The sequence below is a fragment of the Chlamydotis macqueenii genome, chromosome 13, assembly GCF_036417535.1.
Source record: "Chlamydotis macqueenii isolate bChlMac1 chromosome 13, bChlMac1.mat, whole genome shotgun sequence".
Lineage (NCBI taxonomy): Eukaryota > Metazoa > Chordata > Aves > Otidiformes > Otididae > Chlamydotis > Chlamydotis macqueenii.
In genome coordinates this window covers 6911529-6932404 of record NC_141568.1, presented here as the reverse complement: position 1 = coordinate 6932404, position 20876 = coordinate 6911529, and the positions used below count along the sequence as shown (strand labels likewise).

At 42.4% G+C, this 20876-nt stretch overlaps 1 protein-coding gene across 1 annotated transcript in view; it reads left to right on the top strand.

Annotated features, from left to right (window-relative positions):
* The first annotated feature begins 15271 nt into the window (after window positions 1-15271).
* Window positions 15272-20876, top strand: part of VAT1L (vesicle amine transport 1 like) — a 58537-nt gene continuing 52932 nt past the window's right edge. The window contains exon 1 of the mRNA XM_086758012.1: window positions 15272-15570. Coding sequence (XP_086614138.1) covers window positions 15341-15570 — 230 coding nt within the window. The 5' untranslated portion in view covers window positions 15272-15340. The remainder of the gene's footprint in view (window positions 15571-20876) is intronic.

The following is a 20876-nucleotide window of genomic DNA, read 5'->3' as shown; positions in this document are numbered from 1 at the left end:
TACCGCTCAGGCAGCAACGGGGCAGAGCTGCCCCGGAGCGGCTGTGGTGCTCGGTGGGGCTGGCAGGTACTGGGATAGCCAAACGCCACCATTTGCAGCTGTTTGGAATGGGACTGTATTCGTGTATCTCCTCAGCAGCTCATGACTGACCACACAGAGCTCTGTCTTGCTCACATTGTGACAGCTGGAACGATCAGTTTACTAAATAATTCTCCTGGAATTTGTTCTAATGTGCTAGAAATAACAATATTCTTCCAATCCACTCTGACAGACTGCACCTCAATGGCTGAGCAACAGAGATACACTACAAGCCTGGATTCATGCTTTTCTTCACGACCGGATGAATAGCAGATCTCAAATATCCCGGCCTGCCTTGTTCACTCGGTCTCACCAGTCCATTATACGGCCGTTTAGTGAAGCCATTCAAATTGATAATTGGTTTTCTTAAGCCCTAGAAATGAATGAGAAAGAGCACTTGTCGGATGAAATATCCCACACAGTTATGATTTAGCAGCAATGCAAGGTTTATTAATGGTGTGAGGTGGATGAAAAGGTTGGATTTAGCAGCACTTAATTATTAACCAATTTAAAGATGAACAAAGTGATTCAATAAAAATATGTTATTTTTAAACCAGTGACTTAATTATAGATTTGAGAATGACAAGATTCACACTAACTTATCTCAGAGCACCCTAAATCAATATGTATGTATATATGTACAAACACAAACACACTAACACAGACAGAAATATTTGAATCCAATGAAATATCCATATGGAGGAGACTAGTCTATAGTTAAAAGTTGCCTCTTCTTTCTCAAATGTAGAATAAATACTCACAAGCACTGGCATTCCTCAGTGGGTGATAACCGAGCCTCAAGAAGTCAAACTTCACCCTGGCCTTTCGTTGACTTTGCCAGCAGATGGTCCCTAAACCTCTTCAGTGTGAGGAGGCTGTGCCTCAGCAGTGTCCCCGCTCAGGGGAGATGCCAGCCGCAGCTCACTGCAGTCCAGAGCTCCGTGGGTCTCGCTTAGGGTTGCTATTTATAAGGTCAGAGATAATTGACATTTGTCAGGAACTTTTCCATTTCAGCCCAGCTTGGATGATGAAATATTCTGGTGCTTTCCAGCAGTCACACAGGCCCAGAATTTGAAATTCTGGTATCACCTTCCTTTGGGCTCTGACCCAGGCACTGTTATTACTGTTCCCATTGTTTCCAGGTGCATTAAGGGGCTCACTCTGTTCACAGTCTGTGCCGGACTTACCCTGGGCTGGTATGTTACCCTACCCAGGAGGAGAGGAATCGCACCCAGCGCCAAGCAACTCTATGTTACGTTGTCCAGGAGGAGAGGAATCGCACCCAGCACTGAGCGGCTCAGGAGAGGGGGTCTGCACCACCACAGCGCTCTGCTAGGAAAAATATTTCTCTCAAGTAAAAGACAAAAATGTCTTTGGTCTGAGAACTGTCTTCCAAATATATTCTTGTTATTTAAAACTGCAGCACTGATTTTAATTGTTAGAATTTGCTGTGGTATTTACTCTATCCTTGACTAAAGATAACAGATTACCACAGTAATTTAGGTACTACAAAAAACATTGCTCTGAATTTAAGAGCATCAGTCAAAATAAATGCTCCATTGAGTAGCACTGTTTGTTAGATTCTTTGCAGATAGCCCAGATGGGGGGTGGTATCTAGTACTGCTGATACGCCCCATTTACATACATCCTTGGCTCCTAACTGTCAGTAAGAAATCTCTTTTGACATCCTCCAAGTTACGTCTTTTCTATCTGAACCAGTTATTCACAGATGTCCAAGCTGAAAAGTTTTAGATGAGCATTTTTACCAGTTTCTGTTGTGAGTGTAACATGAAGAAAAAGAATTTAGAATTCGAAGAGACAAGCACGGAAGGATGTAGGATGGTGAACAGAAACAAAAAGAGAGGAAAATGTTTCTTAGTTGCTTGATCCTATTTATTAATACCTACATTTGTGTCCAGAGGCCCTGCTTAAGATACAAGCATCCTTCTGCTGAACAAAAGCATAGGAAAACTTCCTGCTCTTGAAGTTTGCTCGTTAAGAAATGTTAATTTCAGAAAGTGTCTGGCATCAGAGGAGTTCCCCAGCTACATCCACAGAGGCAGAAATGAAGCTGTGTACGTTCTGTTGGCCATTTTGCACTTGGCAACCATGCAGCCTGCAGCCTGATTTCTGTGAATATTAAATATTTCATTTACTTATTAAACATTAAGGCTTATTAAGCAGGACAGATGGTTCACAATTCTGTGTGGTGGGCAGTCATCTGGTTCCTGGACATGTATTGTGGAGCTCAGGATATAAAGACATTTCAGTCACATTTAGGCACTGTGAGTCAGATCTGCAGTGGAAGTTAGTGCAGTTCCAGAGATCCTGGTAACTCATCTACTGTGTGGAGTTGTCCATCAGAAAAGCAGACATGCTAAATTCTAGCTTTATTCAGTACAAAAAATGTGCTTTGTACAAAAGCCCAAAGAATTTTTCCTTGCTTTCAGTGAGACTGATCAGATAAACAGGACCAGAGATCTTACTGAATTGGTAATCCAAATCTTCTCCCGGGTGCCTGCCAGCATGAGCCGTTTTACATCTGCACAGAAGTCAGTGTCTTTCAGCCATCACGGACTCAAGACACCTGGGCTACCTTGCAAAGGCAAACAAAGCAGAGGAACACCCAGTTCCCTCACACCAGCCTGGCCAGCAACACGAAAACTTTCCACAAGTAACAGTTCTGCAATTCTTCAGAATAGTCATCAGGTTTTTATTTCCACTCTATATAATCAAACCTTCTGTGGACAAAATTCTTCAGCTTGCCACTTTCTGTTGTCTTCCAGGTATAACTGCCCCAGAACAACAGACTGAATCCTTAGGCTTCAAGCTTTCACAGTAATACAATGGGACGTCGCACCTCAAAAACAGCCGTAACATATGTCTGTTCTCCTACCGTGAGGGCTGTATGTAAATACGGACTTAGTTCATCCATCATTCTCCAGTTGAATCTAACAGCCCAGAAATGTGATACAGAAATGTTATCTTTTGAGAATACACTATTCAAGCTTTATGTGGGGTGTTGGAGGTGATTGTTGCTGGGGTTTTGAGGAAGGAGCTGGCACTTACTCTCTGTCTATATGTTTTTAAAACGAGAAATATTAAAGGTAGAATTATTTTCTTTTCCTGATTTTAAAAGTATTATAATTAAAGCAATGCCAGGTAAACTTCAGAGCCAAAGTGTTAAAAACTGTACTAGTTGAATCACTAAGGACTTGAGAGAAAAAAATTTATATTAAAAAAAAAAGTGTTTAATTTTAGGCATAAACTTATATCCCACTAGAAAAACACAAAAGCCAAGAATGACAAAAGCACATGGCTTAAATGCTTTCCTGAATGAGATCCTATATTATATTCTTTAAAATTTCCTATCAGACTCAATATTGGATAAAGTTCATGCCAGTGTAAACTGTTCTGTACAGAATAATGCAAACCAGACAAGGGCCACTTAAGTCTCTTAAAATTCAAATGTGGTTTCACTGAACATTTCCCTGGGCTAAAAAGGACTTTGCCATAGATCTGGTGCTTCTTTCAGGATGAAAAATCAGTCTGGGTACTACCAGGATGTGACAGGGATCAAAATAATGGTGATGGTGCTAACAGTTGAAGTCTATCAGGTGCTCTGTTATTGTTTTTGTTAAGTCCCTCACAATATTTTCTGACAGATGAAACACAGAACGTGAAAATAGATGCTCTCAAACATAAAAAAAAAAGCCACTGGTTCTAGATGGTTGCAGTAACTTCAACAACTTTCTAATAAGGAACCCTTCGCTTTTATCTATTCTTTTCCTTGGTGCTTTGTTTTGCGGGAGGTATTGGAACAGTTATTCCTTTATGAAGCAATACTACATTCCTTTTGTAGTGAAGGCAATTAAAACTTAGTTGTGACCTGAGCTTTCACTTAGATACATCAATTATTCCAGAGCCCATAGATGGTTGGTGAGTGGAGGTACATGAGTAACTTAAGTTGCTATGCTACATACTTCTGAAAGAGCATGCATTACCAAAATCTGCTGATTTAAAGACAACCTCAGGCTGGCTGTCATATTTGATTGTGCTAGTTCTTTGTGTAAAAACAGATTTTATTGGCAGGCAGGTAGTTTACTGTGTATTTATTAAAAAAAAATATCCTTTTTCCCTCTAATTATAGTAGAACTAAAAGCCAATTCTGGAAAGGTGACCTAATCAGCCAACCTCAAGGGGCAAATAGGGAGGAATGGGAGGAAGAGGAAGATGACAATGACTTGGCCTGGGTTTCCGCGCTGTCAGAAGCAGCTACACTCCTGTAATGATTCCAGCTGAGGTGCCGAGCAGTGAGCAGTACTGCGTGGTACTTCATTTTCATCATCGCCTGGTCGGGAGGGGAGGAGGAGAGGCAAAGGGGTGGGTGACAGATTCATTTGCACATAGACTCAAAATGCTTTGTACTGAGGTAAAGATGATGCAGAGGACGTGAGCTGCTGCTGCACACAGAGATGTTTATTTTGTTAATTGAGTTGTCATGACAACTACTTCATCTAAACTGCTACAGTGTATAGGTTGTCATTGGCACCTGATGGCTCCACATAAACCATTATACTTTCAAAGAAAATCAGTAAACTCTGTTCAGTCTACTTAGAACTACTGTTAAATAATGTCATTTTAATGGGAAAAAAAACCCAAAAAACTGAAAACCAAAAAACTTACTTGTAATAGTAGATCACTGCACCTTAATTGTAGTGAGTTCAGCTTTGGGCTGGAAGCACTCTTCCGGCTTATCCAGAAGAGCTGGTGTTACATCTTGTAACCCACAAAATATAAAAAAATGGAGAGTTGTTCAGAACCTACAAAATAAACCAATGAAAAATTCTAAGAGACTGATGGTGCTCAGAAGACCCTTTGAGTATATAATGTAGATGACTGACTGCACAATGTTAAATACACTGAAGAAAAGACAGAGCAGTTTAAATTTGAGTCAAGAAATAAAATACTATATTTTTTAAGATGAAGTGAATATTGTTTCATTTACAGGGAGCTAGGATTTGTTGTGATAATGCTTATCACTGTACAAAGTGCAACTGGAATATCCCTGTCCTAGCACAATCTGGCAAGTATTCACAGCTAGAAATCACGGCAGCTTAGATGATAGGAAGTAACTCATCAAGGCATGATACCGATCACAGGCATAAATGAATAAGAAGAGGACTGGAAGTTGTGACTTAGGGGTTGTTTTAAGCCCTGTCACTGATTAGCAGCACATACATGTTGTACTGGTTGGGACACAGGTGCCATGAGCACACTAGATGGTGTATTACACGGTCTACTGCACAAGCACTTCCTTCTTAGATGGCACAACTCAAACGAGAGAGCAATGAGAACGGGGAGTTACTCTCAGGATGTATCTTTAAGTCTATCCTGTAGGAGCACGTATGCTCAGGATAAGGATATGGACTAACCCTCTCAGAATGGCCTTTTCCTGATGAAGAAATCTCCTGTTCTCCATTCTGGCAAAGAAACCCAGCTCCTGGCTGAGGTGCTTGAGCAGAAAAATCGGGGCTGGGCAGGAGCCTATTGCTTCTGGGGCCATGCTGTCTCTCGCGCAGCAATGCTGTATGATGGGGCTAATGTACTGCCACTGTTCTCGACATTCATGTGTCTATGTCACAGTTTCCCAGTTAAAGGCCTTTTAATTTCCTCTCAAGTTAATGATTAAATGGATCTTTTCCCTTTTAACTTCAGTTGCTCCATTTCTGACGTCGCTCACCAGCAGCATGGGCTGTGATCACTGTAACTGTCCATCAGAATCTCTTCTAAAACTCTGGGCAGTTCCCTCCAAAATTTGACAAGACTTGGCTCTGTATTTTCATTTGAGGAGGGCCTTGGTCACAAAATTGCCCGGTCATTCAGGAAGCCTGCTGACAGCTGTTCTGTTCAGTTGTTTCTGTATAACTTCTGAAGTCTCCTACAGGGTCAGTCTTGGCAGGCGTGAAGCTGGAGCATCGCTAAAGGAGGTGTTGTTCTGTGTCCCCGATGGTTCTCACCCGCAGCACCTCAGACCACTGAACACTCATCGTGCTATTTAAAAGATTTCTAGCCTCTCTTGAAGGAATGTTTTATTGGGATAGGGCATGCATTTTCAAAAGAAACTCAAGAACCTTTTTTAACAGCTTCACATGGATTTCTCTTCAGATGCGCTTGCTTCCCATTAAATGATGCCAGATTCTTTTGCTTAGGTGTGTCTGTAGCACACTGCCTTCTCTCTTCATTCCTTCCTGTTCCTACTCACACTTCTCTCTCAAAATACAGCAAGTTCAACACGCCCCTTGCCCTCTTGTTAAAATTTATCGCAATAAGAGAAAAACACTACAATGTTGACTTTCTGGGGCACTGTTCATCTTTTCTGAATCTAGCTAACAATTGTGGATATGCTCCTACTCCTCTTTTAACTTGAGTAACCCAGCAGTAGCTTTATCTTTTCTAAACTGGAGAAACTAAACCCTTCATTTAAAGACTTGAAAGTAGTTTAGGTCTCTTCCATCTTCTTACTAAGGAGGTGTCTTCACGGTGACTAGAGGTCTGGCCTCTTATGGAAAAATTCTTTTTTTCATAGTCTTTTGGGACCGCACATGCCTGACAATCCCACTGATTTCAAAGTCTCTGAGGAAATTTGGATGACATTGAGCAGAAATAATTCTGATGCTGCAGCTTCACCAAGATAGTATTGGTATTTGGATCTGATTTAGTAACACAATCCCCCTTCTCCTCTACCTGAGATTCTAGATACTAGTCAGCATCTCCATTTAAAGACAGATGCTGACTGGTTACCTACCGTGAAAGGACATTGCTTAGCTCATGGTTAAATTATCAAGCAGGAAAATTTCTGTTTATTTTTCTTTAAAATGCTTCCTTAAAAAAAGGAAGAGCTTTTCTCTTTGTATAGTGCAAAATACCCATTTCCCTAGAAATCTCAATTTCCTTTGTCCTAACTTCACTTTCCGTGTTAGCCCTTCCTGACTTTTATTTTTAACTGTAGGTGTGGCCTGCATTTTGAATTTTTTTTTTTTTTTAAAAGTAAGGCAAATGCCAGCACTTGTGTAGTCCATCTTGCACTATGATTTCACAAAGGCACTCTTGGCTGCATTCCAAACTCTCGCCTCAAATGGTTTCCAATTTTAATTTAAATAATCTGCTGTATCAACCTGCCAGATTTTAGATATAAAATTATCTCATAGTGAGAGGGAATCAAACTGCATGTTCAGGAAGTAGTTGTGGTCCTTCCATTTTACCCTGAAAGAAAAGGATTTATCCAGAGTGGCCAATTTTTCTTTCAGTTTTTCTTAGACTGGACAAAAGATCAAGCAAATGATTGTTTACATAGATACCTAATTGTGTTAGGTCATACAGGGAGATAGCTGGTATGATCCAAAGCTTCCACATAAAAGATCATTTTGTCAGGACTTCAAAGCCCTTTAACAATGTCTCAAAAAGACAAATTTTTGAAAAACACAGCAATCACAATCATACAATGCGATTACATCACGGTAGTAAGTAGTGCCCACTTTGACCCCTTAGTTGGGACTTCAAGTTCTAACGTCCACTTGTGGCCAAGTTCTACAATTCAAGTTTAAATAATTTCTCTGAATAGTTATTCCTGATAGTTCACAAGTTATCAAAATTAGACTCCATCTGCACAGCTTCTAGAGGGAGAAAAATATGAATGCTCCCCTTACGCAACAAGACACGTTGTCTACCTGGAGTCTACAACTCCTACCCTGCTACTAAGAAGTCCCTTACCACATAAACTTAGTATCAATGAAAGAAGTGTGAGAAAGCTGTACGGGCTCTCAACTCCTAACTTTTTTCCCCCTAGAAGTTCCAAATGCACTTACAAACTGTGGAGCCTATTGGGCCACACCTGATTTCTCAAAAGACTGGGGCACTGAAGAATCATTTGTTTTAGCTGCAACTATGAAGGTTTGTTATGCAAGGTCTACATTAATTTTGTCATCAGAATTCACCTTTATCTAACATTTAGCTGATTATTATTGAAAAGCACACTGGAAATTAAGCCAGTACTTCTTCAAAGCCCCTAAGAAACAGAATGGCACAGTCAGCCCTCTTCTGTAGTAACACTGGTGTCAGCGAATGGGTCCCATTTCAGATGACAATACTTGTTTTTCAGTTATTTTCCAGTGCTGTGAAATACAGCTACAGATGCAATAAACAAGTCATAAAACGAGAACAGTTATCCTAGTGCTATGATAAATATTGGGCACAGTACTGTTACCAATAGCGTACGCTCACCTGAAGTACTTCACTAGTATGCTTAACTGTAGGCTAAGGAACTGCTTCTCTGAGAGGAAAAGGCATTAAGACTTTTCAGGCCTATTTCCTAATTTATCAGTTTCCCTGTTAAAATTACTAGAAAAAGAGGACAGCTGGCTTTTTGCTTATGTTGTGGGTTAACTCAACAGGCAGATAAGCCCCACACAGCTGCTCGCTCTCTCCCCTGCAGTGGGATGAAGGAGAGAATCGAAGGACAAACTTGAGAAAACTTGTGGGTTGAGATAAAGACATTAAAAAATGCGACAAAGCTTTGCATGCAAGCAAAGCAAAACAAGGAGTTTATTCACTGCTTCCCAGGCAGGCAGATGTTGAGCCATTTCCAGGAAAGCAGGTCTTCAGCCATAACCCCGAATATCCCCCCTCTCTCCTTTCCCCCAGCCTTTACTGCTCAGCGCGATGTCATATGGTATAGGATACCCCTTCCATCAGTTGGGGTCAGCTGTCCCAGCTGTGTCCCCTCCCAACTTCTTGTGCACCCCCAGCCCACTTGCTGCTGGGCCAGCGTGAGAAACAGAGGAAGCCTTGACACTGTGAGAGCACTGCTCAGCAACAGCTAAAACATCGGTGTGCTATCAGCACGATTGTGGTCACAAATCCAAAACATAGCATCACATGAGCTGCTGTGAAGAAAAATAACTCCATTCCAGCAAAAAAAAAAAGAACACAGGTTCTAAACCTTGCCTGCAATTTCATATGCTTTTCTTCAGTGAAAATCCCTGTTTCTGGCAGCCCAAGTGAGATCTAACCCAGCGGCTCTGTAAGGAACAGTTCCATTAGCATCTTAAGAGTGGTCAGAGTAAACTGATCTCCTAATAACCTGCCATTTGTGCTTTTTGTTATGGGTACTTTTTCTTTTTCTTTCTCCAGAGGGAGAGTAGAAGAGACTATAGCAGCACACTCAGCTGGTTTATCAAAATCAATGAGTTAGAAAGCAGTAACTAGCTATGGAGATGAGGAAAAGAGATGATTAATAGACCATGATAAAACACACCGCAGAAAACACAATTACACTAAAGAGCATCCTGTTGCTCTCTTCAAAAGGCCCATCACAGAGGGCACAACCAGAGTGGTACCAAAAGTTGCATCAAGAGTTTGTGGGGGAAAAGGAGAGTTCTTTGTATTGGAAGCCCTATGGAAATTCTGTGCTGTGGCAGAGCTCTCACCAGAGCTGTAAATTAGTATAAAGCCTGTTTTTGTACATTCACAGGTGTATTTGTACATTCACAGGTGATACTGTGCACTGTATTGTAACAGTGGACAACAACCAGATATATATTATACTGGTAGAATAATAACTGGATATATCCAGCGTAACAACTGGATATGCTTTTCAAACTTAATCTCAGTATTTGTTGAATTCTCATCCTTCTATACGCTTCAGCTCTGTTGCAAAGTTCAGAGACATTTTTTCACAAGCTTCTAACAAGTTACTCCGGATTCATAATTACTGAGACCAAATTGACTCAAAATGCCAAGCGGGATTACTCTTTCTGAATGCCGGGAGTCACACAGCACGAGTAAGTACATAAAGCATTGTGTGCATCCCTAGATACATAACAGTCCAGTTACTGACCACCATACTTTCAACAGGAGATTTAACATGTGCAATATTTTTTATTTTTGCTATGAATTACCTTAAAGAACAAGGTACGAATAATGCCTTGAACCTGCTGGAATTCAAGGATGGCATTGTAATACCCTATGATTCACTGTCCATCTCTGTAATTGTTTCCTGCTCTTTAGAATCACAGAATGGTTTGGGTTGGAAGGGACCTTCAACGGTCATCCAGTCCAACCCCCCTGCAAGGAGCAGGGACATCCCCGACTAGATCAGGTTGCTCTTGTTTCTTCATTTCTCAGAGCTGAGTCCAAAAAGGAAACATACAGCTTCAATTTTACTATTAAAAAAAAAAAACAGTGGTTTTTTTCAATGTAAAAAATATTCAGAGCTTTCAGAAAACACAACAGAAGTGTTAGAATGTACAGACCGCAGGCGAAGACACTGAACAGCATTTTTTCATTATACCACCTATTCAGGTAGCCAAACAAGTGCATAGTATGGCTCTAAAAATAAGTATATAAATGAAGCTTTGTTAAAAGGGGTTATTTTGTTCTGTCTGAGTTTATTGATAACTGTCATCACCAGAATGTAAAGATTTCACAATATATTTAAATTTTCTTGAATTGTATTATTTACTGATCAACAGTAATGTGATCCCTTTATTTAATTTCTATTGTACCCATCACCGAGCTATCTGAGCACCATTTCGATAAAGAGAAATGGTAAAACAATGGAGGAATACAATAACTGAGCAGTCAACAGGATAGGTCATATTGGCATATATTGGCCTTGCCAAATCCTGCGTGAACGCTTTGATTTCTTTTCCTCTTTAATTTATAATGCAGCACATTCTCATTACTCCTGAGTATTCGGAGGAGCTTTAAATTGCTTCTCTCTACTGTAGGGAAATGTACGGTTCTTTTCAGTGACTATAAACAGAGAATTGCTTCATTGCTTCTACGATTCATACGTAGTTCCACCAGAGAAAGCCCCTGGCGAAGATAAAATAAAATAAAACCGTTATCTCAGTGTGAATTAACCTTAGAAAATAGAGGTCTCTCTTGTTTTCAAAAAACCCAAACAAATAAATCTAGCATCCTATACTCTTAGAGATTCCCTCAGAATTTTCTTTCTTTGTTAATACATTCTACGCACAGTTATAGGGGGCAAAGCCACCAAAACCATTTTCTTATTGATAAGAGATGTGGACTATAGGTTATAACAACAGCTGAAACAGGCATTCTGAACATGCTCTCCAAACGTAACACATAAGATGCATCTTCTGTCATCAATATGGATGTTTCACAGCACACAAAGCTGTAGGGGGAAGATGCTAAGTAAGACTGAAAAATTAAGAGAGTCCTGAGGATTTGTTTTCTGTCCCTGCACAAACAGAATTTTATAACAGTAGACTGTAAAGAAAACAATGTTGTGGAACACAACATATTAAAAGCTGCCCTGTTTATTCCTTAAAGCAGCCAGAATGTATATAAATATGATTTTACTAATGTTATTTACAACTATTAGAAAAATGCATCATTTAGCTTAAAAATATTTTTACTACTTTATTCCTCCAGACAAAATGTGACTTATGCCCCAGAGAAAACTACTGAGACAAAAAAATGCAGTGTTATCCATTCTAACTGAGGGTTTAGTTTTGCTATCTATTACTTCCTTTGGGCAAAGTAATTAGCCATTATTCAGGGTCTTAAATGTTGTTCCTGCTAAGAAGGGAAACATACAATGACATGGAGTCCTTCTTGAACACAAACCTGGTCGTTCTTCTTCCAAAAAAACCTAGCACACAGTACATAATAGGTATCTAATACAGGATAGGTCTGTTCCACAAAGGTCCAAGGGTTTTTTGGTTTGGATTGGTTTGGTTTGGTTTTTTTTCATCTCCACACAGAATCAAACCTTGCATTTAACTCATCTACTTTAGTTTTTAATTGATCTCCCATGTTGTTTGTGCTTCCAGTAACAACTTCTAATTCTTTGGCTACCTTACTCCCAAAACACGGTGATGCTACAAGGAGAGTTATCCTGAATGGCTGCTCCCCTCCGTGAAACTCAGGCACAAACCCTCAGAACAGTACCTGTGAAGAAGCCTGTTTTGGCCCTGACATAGGTTCTTTTGCTGAATAAATGATTATCTTGTGAAAATAAAAGATCTGAATCGGGAAGAGATGTTAACTGTAACCGCCAGCATTGATCCACAAGCACACTGTTCCATTTCCCTTCTTTTCTAGATAGCATTTTTTTTAAAATCACTATTGCAAACAATAGATTGCACCAACTTGACCAGGAGATAAAAGATGGTGATCAAAGAACTCTTAATTCCCTTTTGTTCAGGTTCTCACAGCATATTCATTAATATTGTCACTACTCAACTACACCCATCAAACCAAGCCCTATGTTTTCACTTTTATGGGTCTAATCCACCAGCCACAGAAGTCAATAGAAAGCCACCATTAGAATGTTTTTCTTGAAGTCTCAAGTGATATGAATGGCCATCCCACAGCCCATTTCTAGAGTGGTTAAATTTGCAGTCAACTGCCAGAATAAATCCTGCTTTTACATCTTAGTGTAAGCTTCTGTACTGCATAATCTAATATTCTTAAAGAAGTGGTTATGAATTAAACCAAAATAATGGAATCAAGATTATGCAAAAATATCTGCTAAATGTTACCTCAGTTGCCACAACTGATGTGCAAGTACTGGTTCCACCACAACCAAGACATCGTGTTTCTACAAAACAGCCATCCTTCAATCATTTTGACTTACAAACAGTACATTTTAAATGGTTAAATGGTTAGATGGTTAAAGCCCTTAGGATAAATTACTTTTAGTTCAGGATCAAGGAGAAATAGCTATAAATAGCTTTACATCATTACGGGTAGAGTCAATCAGAAAATTCCCACGTCATCAGCACGAAACAGGACTACAGCAGAAAACAAACCAATGCAAAACTAATGCAGTCTAGAGGTCCCGATTCCCTTCTTTGGATGTCTCAGACCGCTGGAGTGATGCGAGAGCGCTGCCCTCGGCCTCTTCATTATTCTGGATGTCACTTAGTTGACATGCTATCTGCTTTACTCTCCCCAGTCATTCTGCACTTTACCATTTGTTTGAGTTAGAACTCTAATAAGATGCCAGTTGAGTGAATCATTTGGAGTCAAATGCATGTTATTCTTTATTCAGCTGCCGCCTGCCTGGTCATGCATTCAAATGGCCAGATCTAAAGTGACAGAACTTTGTATTCCCTACTACAGCACTGAATTAGCCAAGTATAGGGAACAGGGAAGGGAATATTCATAGTATTACCAGGGGAGCAAGGGAGGAAAAAACGCTTCCCGACCTTTAAAATGGTTAGATCCCTCCACAAGCTGTTATTTAGAATGAAGCGGATGGCATCACTTTAATACAGCACACAGAAAATTCTCGATGGTGTTAATGAGCTGGTTTTGAGTCTTTGTCTGAAACATATCTTAAGGACAACGTAAGAGGTCTTTAAGATATCCAACTTCGCTTTTGATAAAATCTGTTTGAACTTCTTGAGATAACGAAGCTAGTGAAGCTTCCCTGTGGCTACTGGTCTTTCTCCTTTGCTCCTAACATGTATTTGTTTACTGCTTCATTTATGACAGGCTTAGACGACAAATTCTCAGAAATGGGCTTTAAAAAAATATTTTGTCTACAAACTTTTTACAGACTAGACAGAAAAAAACCCAGAAGTGTTACATACTAAATACAAAGAAATACAAAAACTCCATCCAGTCCTTCACTCTCTCACTTTTTGTTAATGTGAATGAAAATGTTTACCCCATTAGTTGCTATAGCTAAGACATTTCCAAGTTTTTTTCTTCCTCTAAATACAATATCCTGAATACATAATCCAAGATGAAACAAACACATATTGTGAAATTAAAGGAATATTGATAAATTTAGACTGCAACAAATCCACAGCCCAAAGAGATGGTGGTGATTATCCCTACCACGAGTCAGAAAGGTCCTGAAACTTTTTAAGAACTCAGTTGCTGCAGGGGGGCTGACGGAAGGACTGTGTCCCCAGAGAGGTCTGGAGGAACACTCTCTAGACACACAGCACACTGCAATGAATTTTGAAACTCCATAAATAGATGCATAATTTTAGGCACGTAAGAAGTGGATTTATTCAGACCAAGGGGGCATCAACAAACTGATGCAGATGTCCAATATTGAACTCAACAGACAAAATTTAGACACCCATGGAGATCCCCCCAAATCCATGTTGAGCTGTCAGAGCTGAAGCTTGGACTTCAGGTTGGACGGGGCTCTGAGCAACCTGATCTAGTTGAAGAAGGTTGGGCTAGATGGCCTTTAAAGGTCCCTTTCAACCCAAACTATTCCATCATTCTATGATTCTAAGCTGCAGCCACCCACCCTCATTAACACAGAGCTAAGCAGCTGATGCCTGCGCCTTGTTAGGGTCCCCAGACAAGGCCAGTCTTGGGAAGCTCCAGCTAAGGGATGTCTCACAGCACCTCCTGTGCTTGCATTAAAGGATTAAGTTCCCCGCAGAAACCAGGAAACACCAGCATTGATCACCAGGGAGAGACCTGCTGTATAAAGGCTTAAATGTTCATTACAGCCGAGTATCAGCTGCCTGCCTGTATGATTCTCCTGATGCTAAGAGTGTTCACTCAATCGCCCCTGAGAACAGCTTCAGGGCAAGGAGTGGGTAAGGAGCGACTCTGCACACATGGATCCCCAGGGACGATCAAGGCCTGGCCACCTCAAGTGGAGATGTGAGCCGTGGTGCCATTCAGTGTGGGGCGTGGAGGGACGGGCCGGTCTGATCCGACAACCTTTCACCTGGCCCCAGCTTGCGCACCGACCTCCTCGGGGGTTTCGGGCTGTGCGCAGGCCTAAGATTAAAGAATCGGGGGAATTTTTCAGCTTTGCCTCGCACCTTGCTCGGTGGGGAGGAGGGTGGCAGCCTACCTGTGGCTTCAGGCGCTCCGCTCCCGCCCGCGGGCCCAGCCGCCAGGAGAGGAGCCGGCCGGTCCCCGGAGGGCGGGGGGCTCCCCCGGCCCCGGCAGCCCCTCACACGGGGAAGGCCCGCCCCGCCCCGCCCGAAGGAAGGTGCGATTTTCGGCGCCCTCCTCCCGCTCCGGCGGCCGGGCAACGACAAGGGACCCGCGGGGCCGCATCCCGCCGCGGCGGGGCGGCGGATGGCGCTGCGCAGCTAGTCGGTGCATTGCGGCGGGCGGGCCGACCGACCGACCGACCGATCGCCGTGCCGCTGCGCGCCGCGCCCGCGGCCATTCCACACGGCGGGACCGCGCCTCGCACAGGAGCAGCCGGCGGGAGCCGCGCCGCCGCCGCAGCCCCGCCATGGCCAAGGAGGGAGCGCAGCGAGCGGAGGAGACGGAGCAGATGATCGAGAAGGAGGGCGGCAAGGAAGCCGCCGAGGGCAGCGCCGCCGGCAGCCTGCGGGCTGGGGACACGAAGGAGATGAGAGCCGTGGTGCTGTCCGCCTTCGGCGGGCTCAACAAGCTCCGCGTGTCCAAGAAAGCCATGCCCGAGCCGCAGGAGGGGGAGCTGAAGATCCGCGTCAAAGCCTGGTCCAGTATCGCCTCTCGCCCTCCCCTTCCCTCTGGGGTGCGGGCCCCCTCGGGCGGGCGGGGGGCCGGGGGCCGCCTCACGCACACCCGTGTCGCGGCAGCCGCGTCTCCCCGCGCGGGCGGCGCTGCCCTGCGGCGGGGTCCTCGGGGCGGGGTGCGGGTGGGAGCCCCGCAGCCCCTCTGCCGCTGCCCGGGGCGGGCGGGCGGCTGTTGCAGTCACTTCCCTCACTTGTGGCTTCCCCCTCGGCGGGGAGCCCCGCTCCGAGCCGCCGCCGCAGCTTCCTGCCCCGCTGCCGCCCGGGTACCGGCCGTTTCCCCGCGGCACCTGGGAGACCCCCGGCCGGGGCTGGGTTGGTACAGGGCGGGCGTGGAGCAGAGCCGGGGATTTGCGTGCTGTCAGCTGCAGCCATCAGGGGGAAAAAAAAAATTGTCATCGATTTTCACGGTGCCAGCAGGGAGAAATAGGGGGAAAAAACCTGCCCAACTGTGTGTTGAGGGTTTTCTTGTTTTCTTTCTGAGAACTGTGGATGCCAGCTTGTGTGTGGTGCTCACCACGGGTCCCTTTCCCTTCTGGTACTAGCTGCTGTTCTCCTGGGAATCACTCACTTCAGTCATTGTAATTTTTCTTTGCAGCTGGTGTGGCGGCGTAGCTGGTGCTGAGGATAAACTCCCAGTGTTTAATTCCTGTGCCCAGTTGACAAGTGGCTAGCAATCTGGTAGCATCCTGAAACGAGCTTTCCTAGAAGGCTAATTTTTTTTTTCCCCCAGACAATTTGGAGCAGTCTGTTCTTCCTAGATAGCTGTTTCTCAGTGCACATGTTCCTTTGTGAAAACAGGATTATTTGTTTAAGTGACAGAAGCAACGTTAGGATCTTATCACACAGCTTGATGTGTACCAAAGACCAGATTAATTTCGCTTAGGCAGGGATTTATCTTTTGTTGTCGTCTTCTGCTATGAGAAAACATGGTGCTTCCAGAAGACAAATTCCAAGGTGAAGGCCAAGTTGTTTATTTTAGAAGGAACTTGCATTAAAAATTATACTGGTGTGGGGCAGTGAGCTTGTTTTGCACGATGTATCCAGGGGATGTGCCTCAGATCTTGGAACATCCCGGTAGGTTAATGTAGCTGAGTGTCTTGGGCTGTTCAGATGCTGGGCTCTCCATCCCATACTTAATGGGGATCATAAGGTTTGTGACCTACGCGAGTATTTCCTCCTCCACCCCAAGGTGCTGCCCATGACAAATGGTGATATCCATCAGTCTGAATGACAACTAATAAATGAAGGGCCAGGATTTTTTGCTTTCTCATTTGTTTGTTTTTTTTTCCTCTATTAATCACAATGGGAAATGCAAGAAACCCCATGCTAGGTGAATATAAGAAATACTAGTAGCAAAGTAGCTGCTGGGTAGCTCAGTTTGCTATCAAGCAGTGCTGTAATTCCATTTGAGAATAGGCTGTGTTGTTTTCTTAATGGGGTTTGGGGTTTTTTTTTGGTTTTTTTTTTTTTTTTCTTAAGCCATTGAGTTAAGAAAAGTTAACATGCAGAATGTAAAATGTTCTGAGCATGTGGGCATATTCCTGTAAATGCCTGAAGGGTTTACAGTGCTCTCCAGTAGCTGTATGAATTCCACTTCCATCAAAGCGGTAGATCTGTGTGTATCACAAATAGCAAGCTACCTGCAAAAGAACGCTTGGCTGTTAAATAGAAATATTCAGCTCTATTCTACAGTTGGTTGCCAGGGTTGCATTATCAGTAGTGAGCTGTGCGAGCTGCATTGCTTGCTGTTTGACACCAGTAGTCCTGCTCAGCTGCTTCGTAGTTACTGCCTGGTTGCACAATACCGTGTGTGTTTTGGAAGCTTCCCCTCATGCCAGAGGAGTCTGCAGGCTGTATAGCATCTGCTTGGCATTCCTGGCTGGAAGTGGCCATAGGGCTGAAATGCCATCAGGTCACCCAAGTGTGCTTCCAAACAAGGCAAAATCAATTTGCCTATCTTCTTGACCCGAGTCTGTAAATACAGGAGATTGATCAGGATGATGATGGACTTGCGGTCTGCTCTGGGAGACTGAGTGAGAAAAATGTCTGTTGGCTCTGCCTGGCGTGGTATGCACCTGTTAGTGCGTACAGTGCTGAGCACGCTGAAGATGGGCTACTCAGTAAGAGATACTGATGAGAAATAATGTTTTTAGTTGAATCAGTTTTGCAGGTCGTTATTTTAAGAAGAATATGTGGGTACATGATAAATAGTATATATCAGTAAAAACTGGAAGTTCTGTGTGATCTCTGGGGGATCAAACCAGTTGAATCATATGTACAGACCAGTTAAATCATATGTATATGTTTTGTAGTATGGTGCTATAAATGGAGGAGGTGAAGGATATATTGCTATTAGCACAAAGCCAGATGAATAATTCTTTTGAAGGTCTGGAATATCAATGATCCAATTGAAAATGTGTCAGCTGAGATGAGTCATGTGTTAGCCTCATTCAGTGACTAAGAAATGGAGCAGCCATCGATGTCCAAGCTGAGTCACAGCTTCTGCATATTTCCTGAAATAATTTTTGATTGATAATGATGAAGCAGTTGAAATTGCTGTATTTGTTGTATTGTAATTTGTAGTCTGCAGAACACTAGTAAACGTATTGTTTAAAAGATCAGACAAGTAGCTAGAACAAACCGAAACAGTATCTTGGATAGGATGTGTGAATAAGGAATCATGTCCTGTGATTACCTTCCTTTATTTTTCTTTTCTCTGTTACAATTATTTCTTCTTTGTGCCGCTATACGTGTGCGTCATGAGGAATGCGGCAGAAGTGACCCTTCTGACTCTGTGACTGTGAGATAACAGCACTTTAAAAAAACTGGAGGCAAATGAAAGAAATCCTAAGTATTGCAGAGTAGTGGACAGTGTATCAGTTTTGTTCTTGAGAGCAGTCTTGTTCACACACTGTGGGTGTTTCTGGATACAAAGCATGAAATCTGGTCATTTTAAACCTTTCTTCCTTCTTTGTTTTTTAAAAGACTGTTGGGCAATTTGCTGGCCAGGGGTATAGAGGGAGGATTTTAAGAATGTAAAACTCAGTGGTCCTCTTATTTGCTCTGTTGTATTTCCTTGACTTCAGTAATTAATTTCAGTGGAGTCTTACAGTGAAATAAGAAAGATAGATCAAAAGCAGCACCTCTCCAAACCAAAGGGTAAAGGATGGTCTGCATGATTTGGTATTTTTTTTGCTATGGAAGTATTGGGCATCCTCGAGTTGCTGGTCTGATGGTGAAAAAAGTCTAGAATACAGCTTTCTATCTGCAGGACTTCCCACACTTAAAAAAAAAGAAAATAAAACTGCAGCAAAGCTAAATCACGAGTATAGAAAATAATCTTCAAGGTCCTCAAAACTGGTGTTAAGGCAGAGCATTGCAGACGTAGAAAGTCCGATTCAAAGATACTTCCATGTTTGATAAACTGCCTCCAGGGATGCACAGGTAGTTCAGTCTGTGCAGGTCACGCCAATGTCCCTGCTCTTTCTCACAAAGGTTCTTGCAGAACCCCTATGTCCATGTGCTGATCTTGGCAAGTCGTATCCTTCCCTGTCTTCATTTGCATCTAGCTCTTCATTTAGGATTAAAAACCCATGGCTAGAAGAAATTGTGCACTTTTTGTCACTGAATCATTCTACGTTCACACTTTTCCCCCTCTATATGCCCTTACTTAAAGTTCAGGAGTCACTTTCTCTGGCTACACACCAGAAGAGGCTATGCTGTTTTGTGCTAATACAAGAAATAAATTGTGATTATTCTCTAAAACCATCACTCTTCATGAGATGTATTTTCTAGTAATGTTCTGTGCAGACGAACTTCCCTTTTCCTGTGTCTGCTGTAGGTTGAATCTCAATGAAGGACTTGATAAGGTTGGGTGTCTTGGAGGTAGTTACCAAACCAGCCGTTCATCTTTGGGCCCTCCAGGTTATTCAAAGGAAAATTTTACCATACAATGTAATTATGCTTTCATGTCCATTGTTGTTTATAAGGCTTGTTCAAATTTGGCAGGTGAAATAAAACAACTTATTTCTGTCCTTATTTGAAAGTGGAGAAGAATGGAAACAAACTCATGTGAGAGTAACGGGGATGTGACAACACATAGACATACAGGAGATTAAAGATGATGTGAATGAAGAAGAAACTCTCTGGAAAGTGACTAGAAATGATTAGAAATGCTGATCAACACTCTTATGTTCCAGCGAGTAGTTAAAACGACAAAAACATGTGACTTGGGTGTTACGTGCCTTGTGTAGTGTGTTTTCTCTCCGTGTTCTAACATCACGTCTTATAAGTTCACTGTAATAGAGATGAATTCTCTATTTTACTTAATATTGCTGCCTTTTATTGAGGATAAAGACAGACCAAAGAGAAATGGAACCAGAACAGAACTGAATTGCTGGTATTAGGTTGTTAGATGTAAAACCGAATGTGTGCCCTTTCAAAAATCGTCTGACGAGTTATTTTGTAAGAATGAATGTTTCTAGAAGGAGCTGCAGTGATGTGTTCGTAATCATATGTTGTTATCAAATAGCTATGGTCTTTGCCGTAGCCATGTGTCTGCTTGTTGCGTACTTGTTACAACATCACGGTACGTGTTCCTACACAGGTTTCCGCATCACGGTTCTGCTTCCAGCGGCCCTTTCTTGCAGGAATGTAGAAAAAGTGAACTTCTTGTGAAATGGTCAGCTGACCAATGGAAAGCTGAGTTCAAAGGATCATCACTGAAGTTAATGGACACAGACAGTGGTTGCCACCATGTCTGTTGTGGGGTTTTTGGTTTTGTGGTGGGTTTGGTTTGTTTTTTCTTTTTTTCCAAATGACGACTGCCTTGCAGGCATTTTGTTATTTGGAATTTTTCTTTCACTATCGACATTACAGTGGCGATGCAGGAGGTGATCTTAGAAGTGGCCTTTTCAAAATAATGTCAAAGCGCCCAACTTAATTGTGTCAAACCCCTCCTAACCTTCCATATGGTTACTGTTACGAGCTTTGTGCGTGAGCACGTTGGGGTGGAGTTTTTTCTTTTTCTGGTTTGTAGTTTTTTATTTTTAATTTTTCTCCTGAGTTTGTCAAGCTACATTGTTGAAGTAATTTTTTTTTCAGAAATAGTCTATAATCTTGCTTTTATAGAGCTAAAAGTTTTGAGTTCAGGTTGCTCTTAAACCCTCCACCACAATTACAAATATTTACATTTGGTGGGATGTCATCGTCCCCCCCTCAGTGACCTACATCTCGTGAATGCTGTCTTGTCTTCCTGCGCACGCTGTA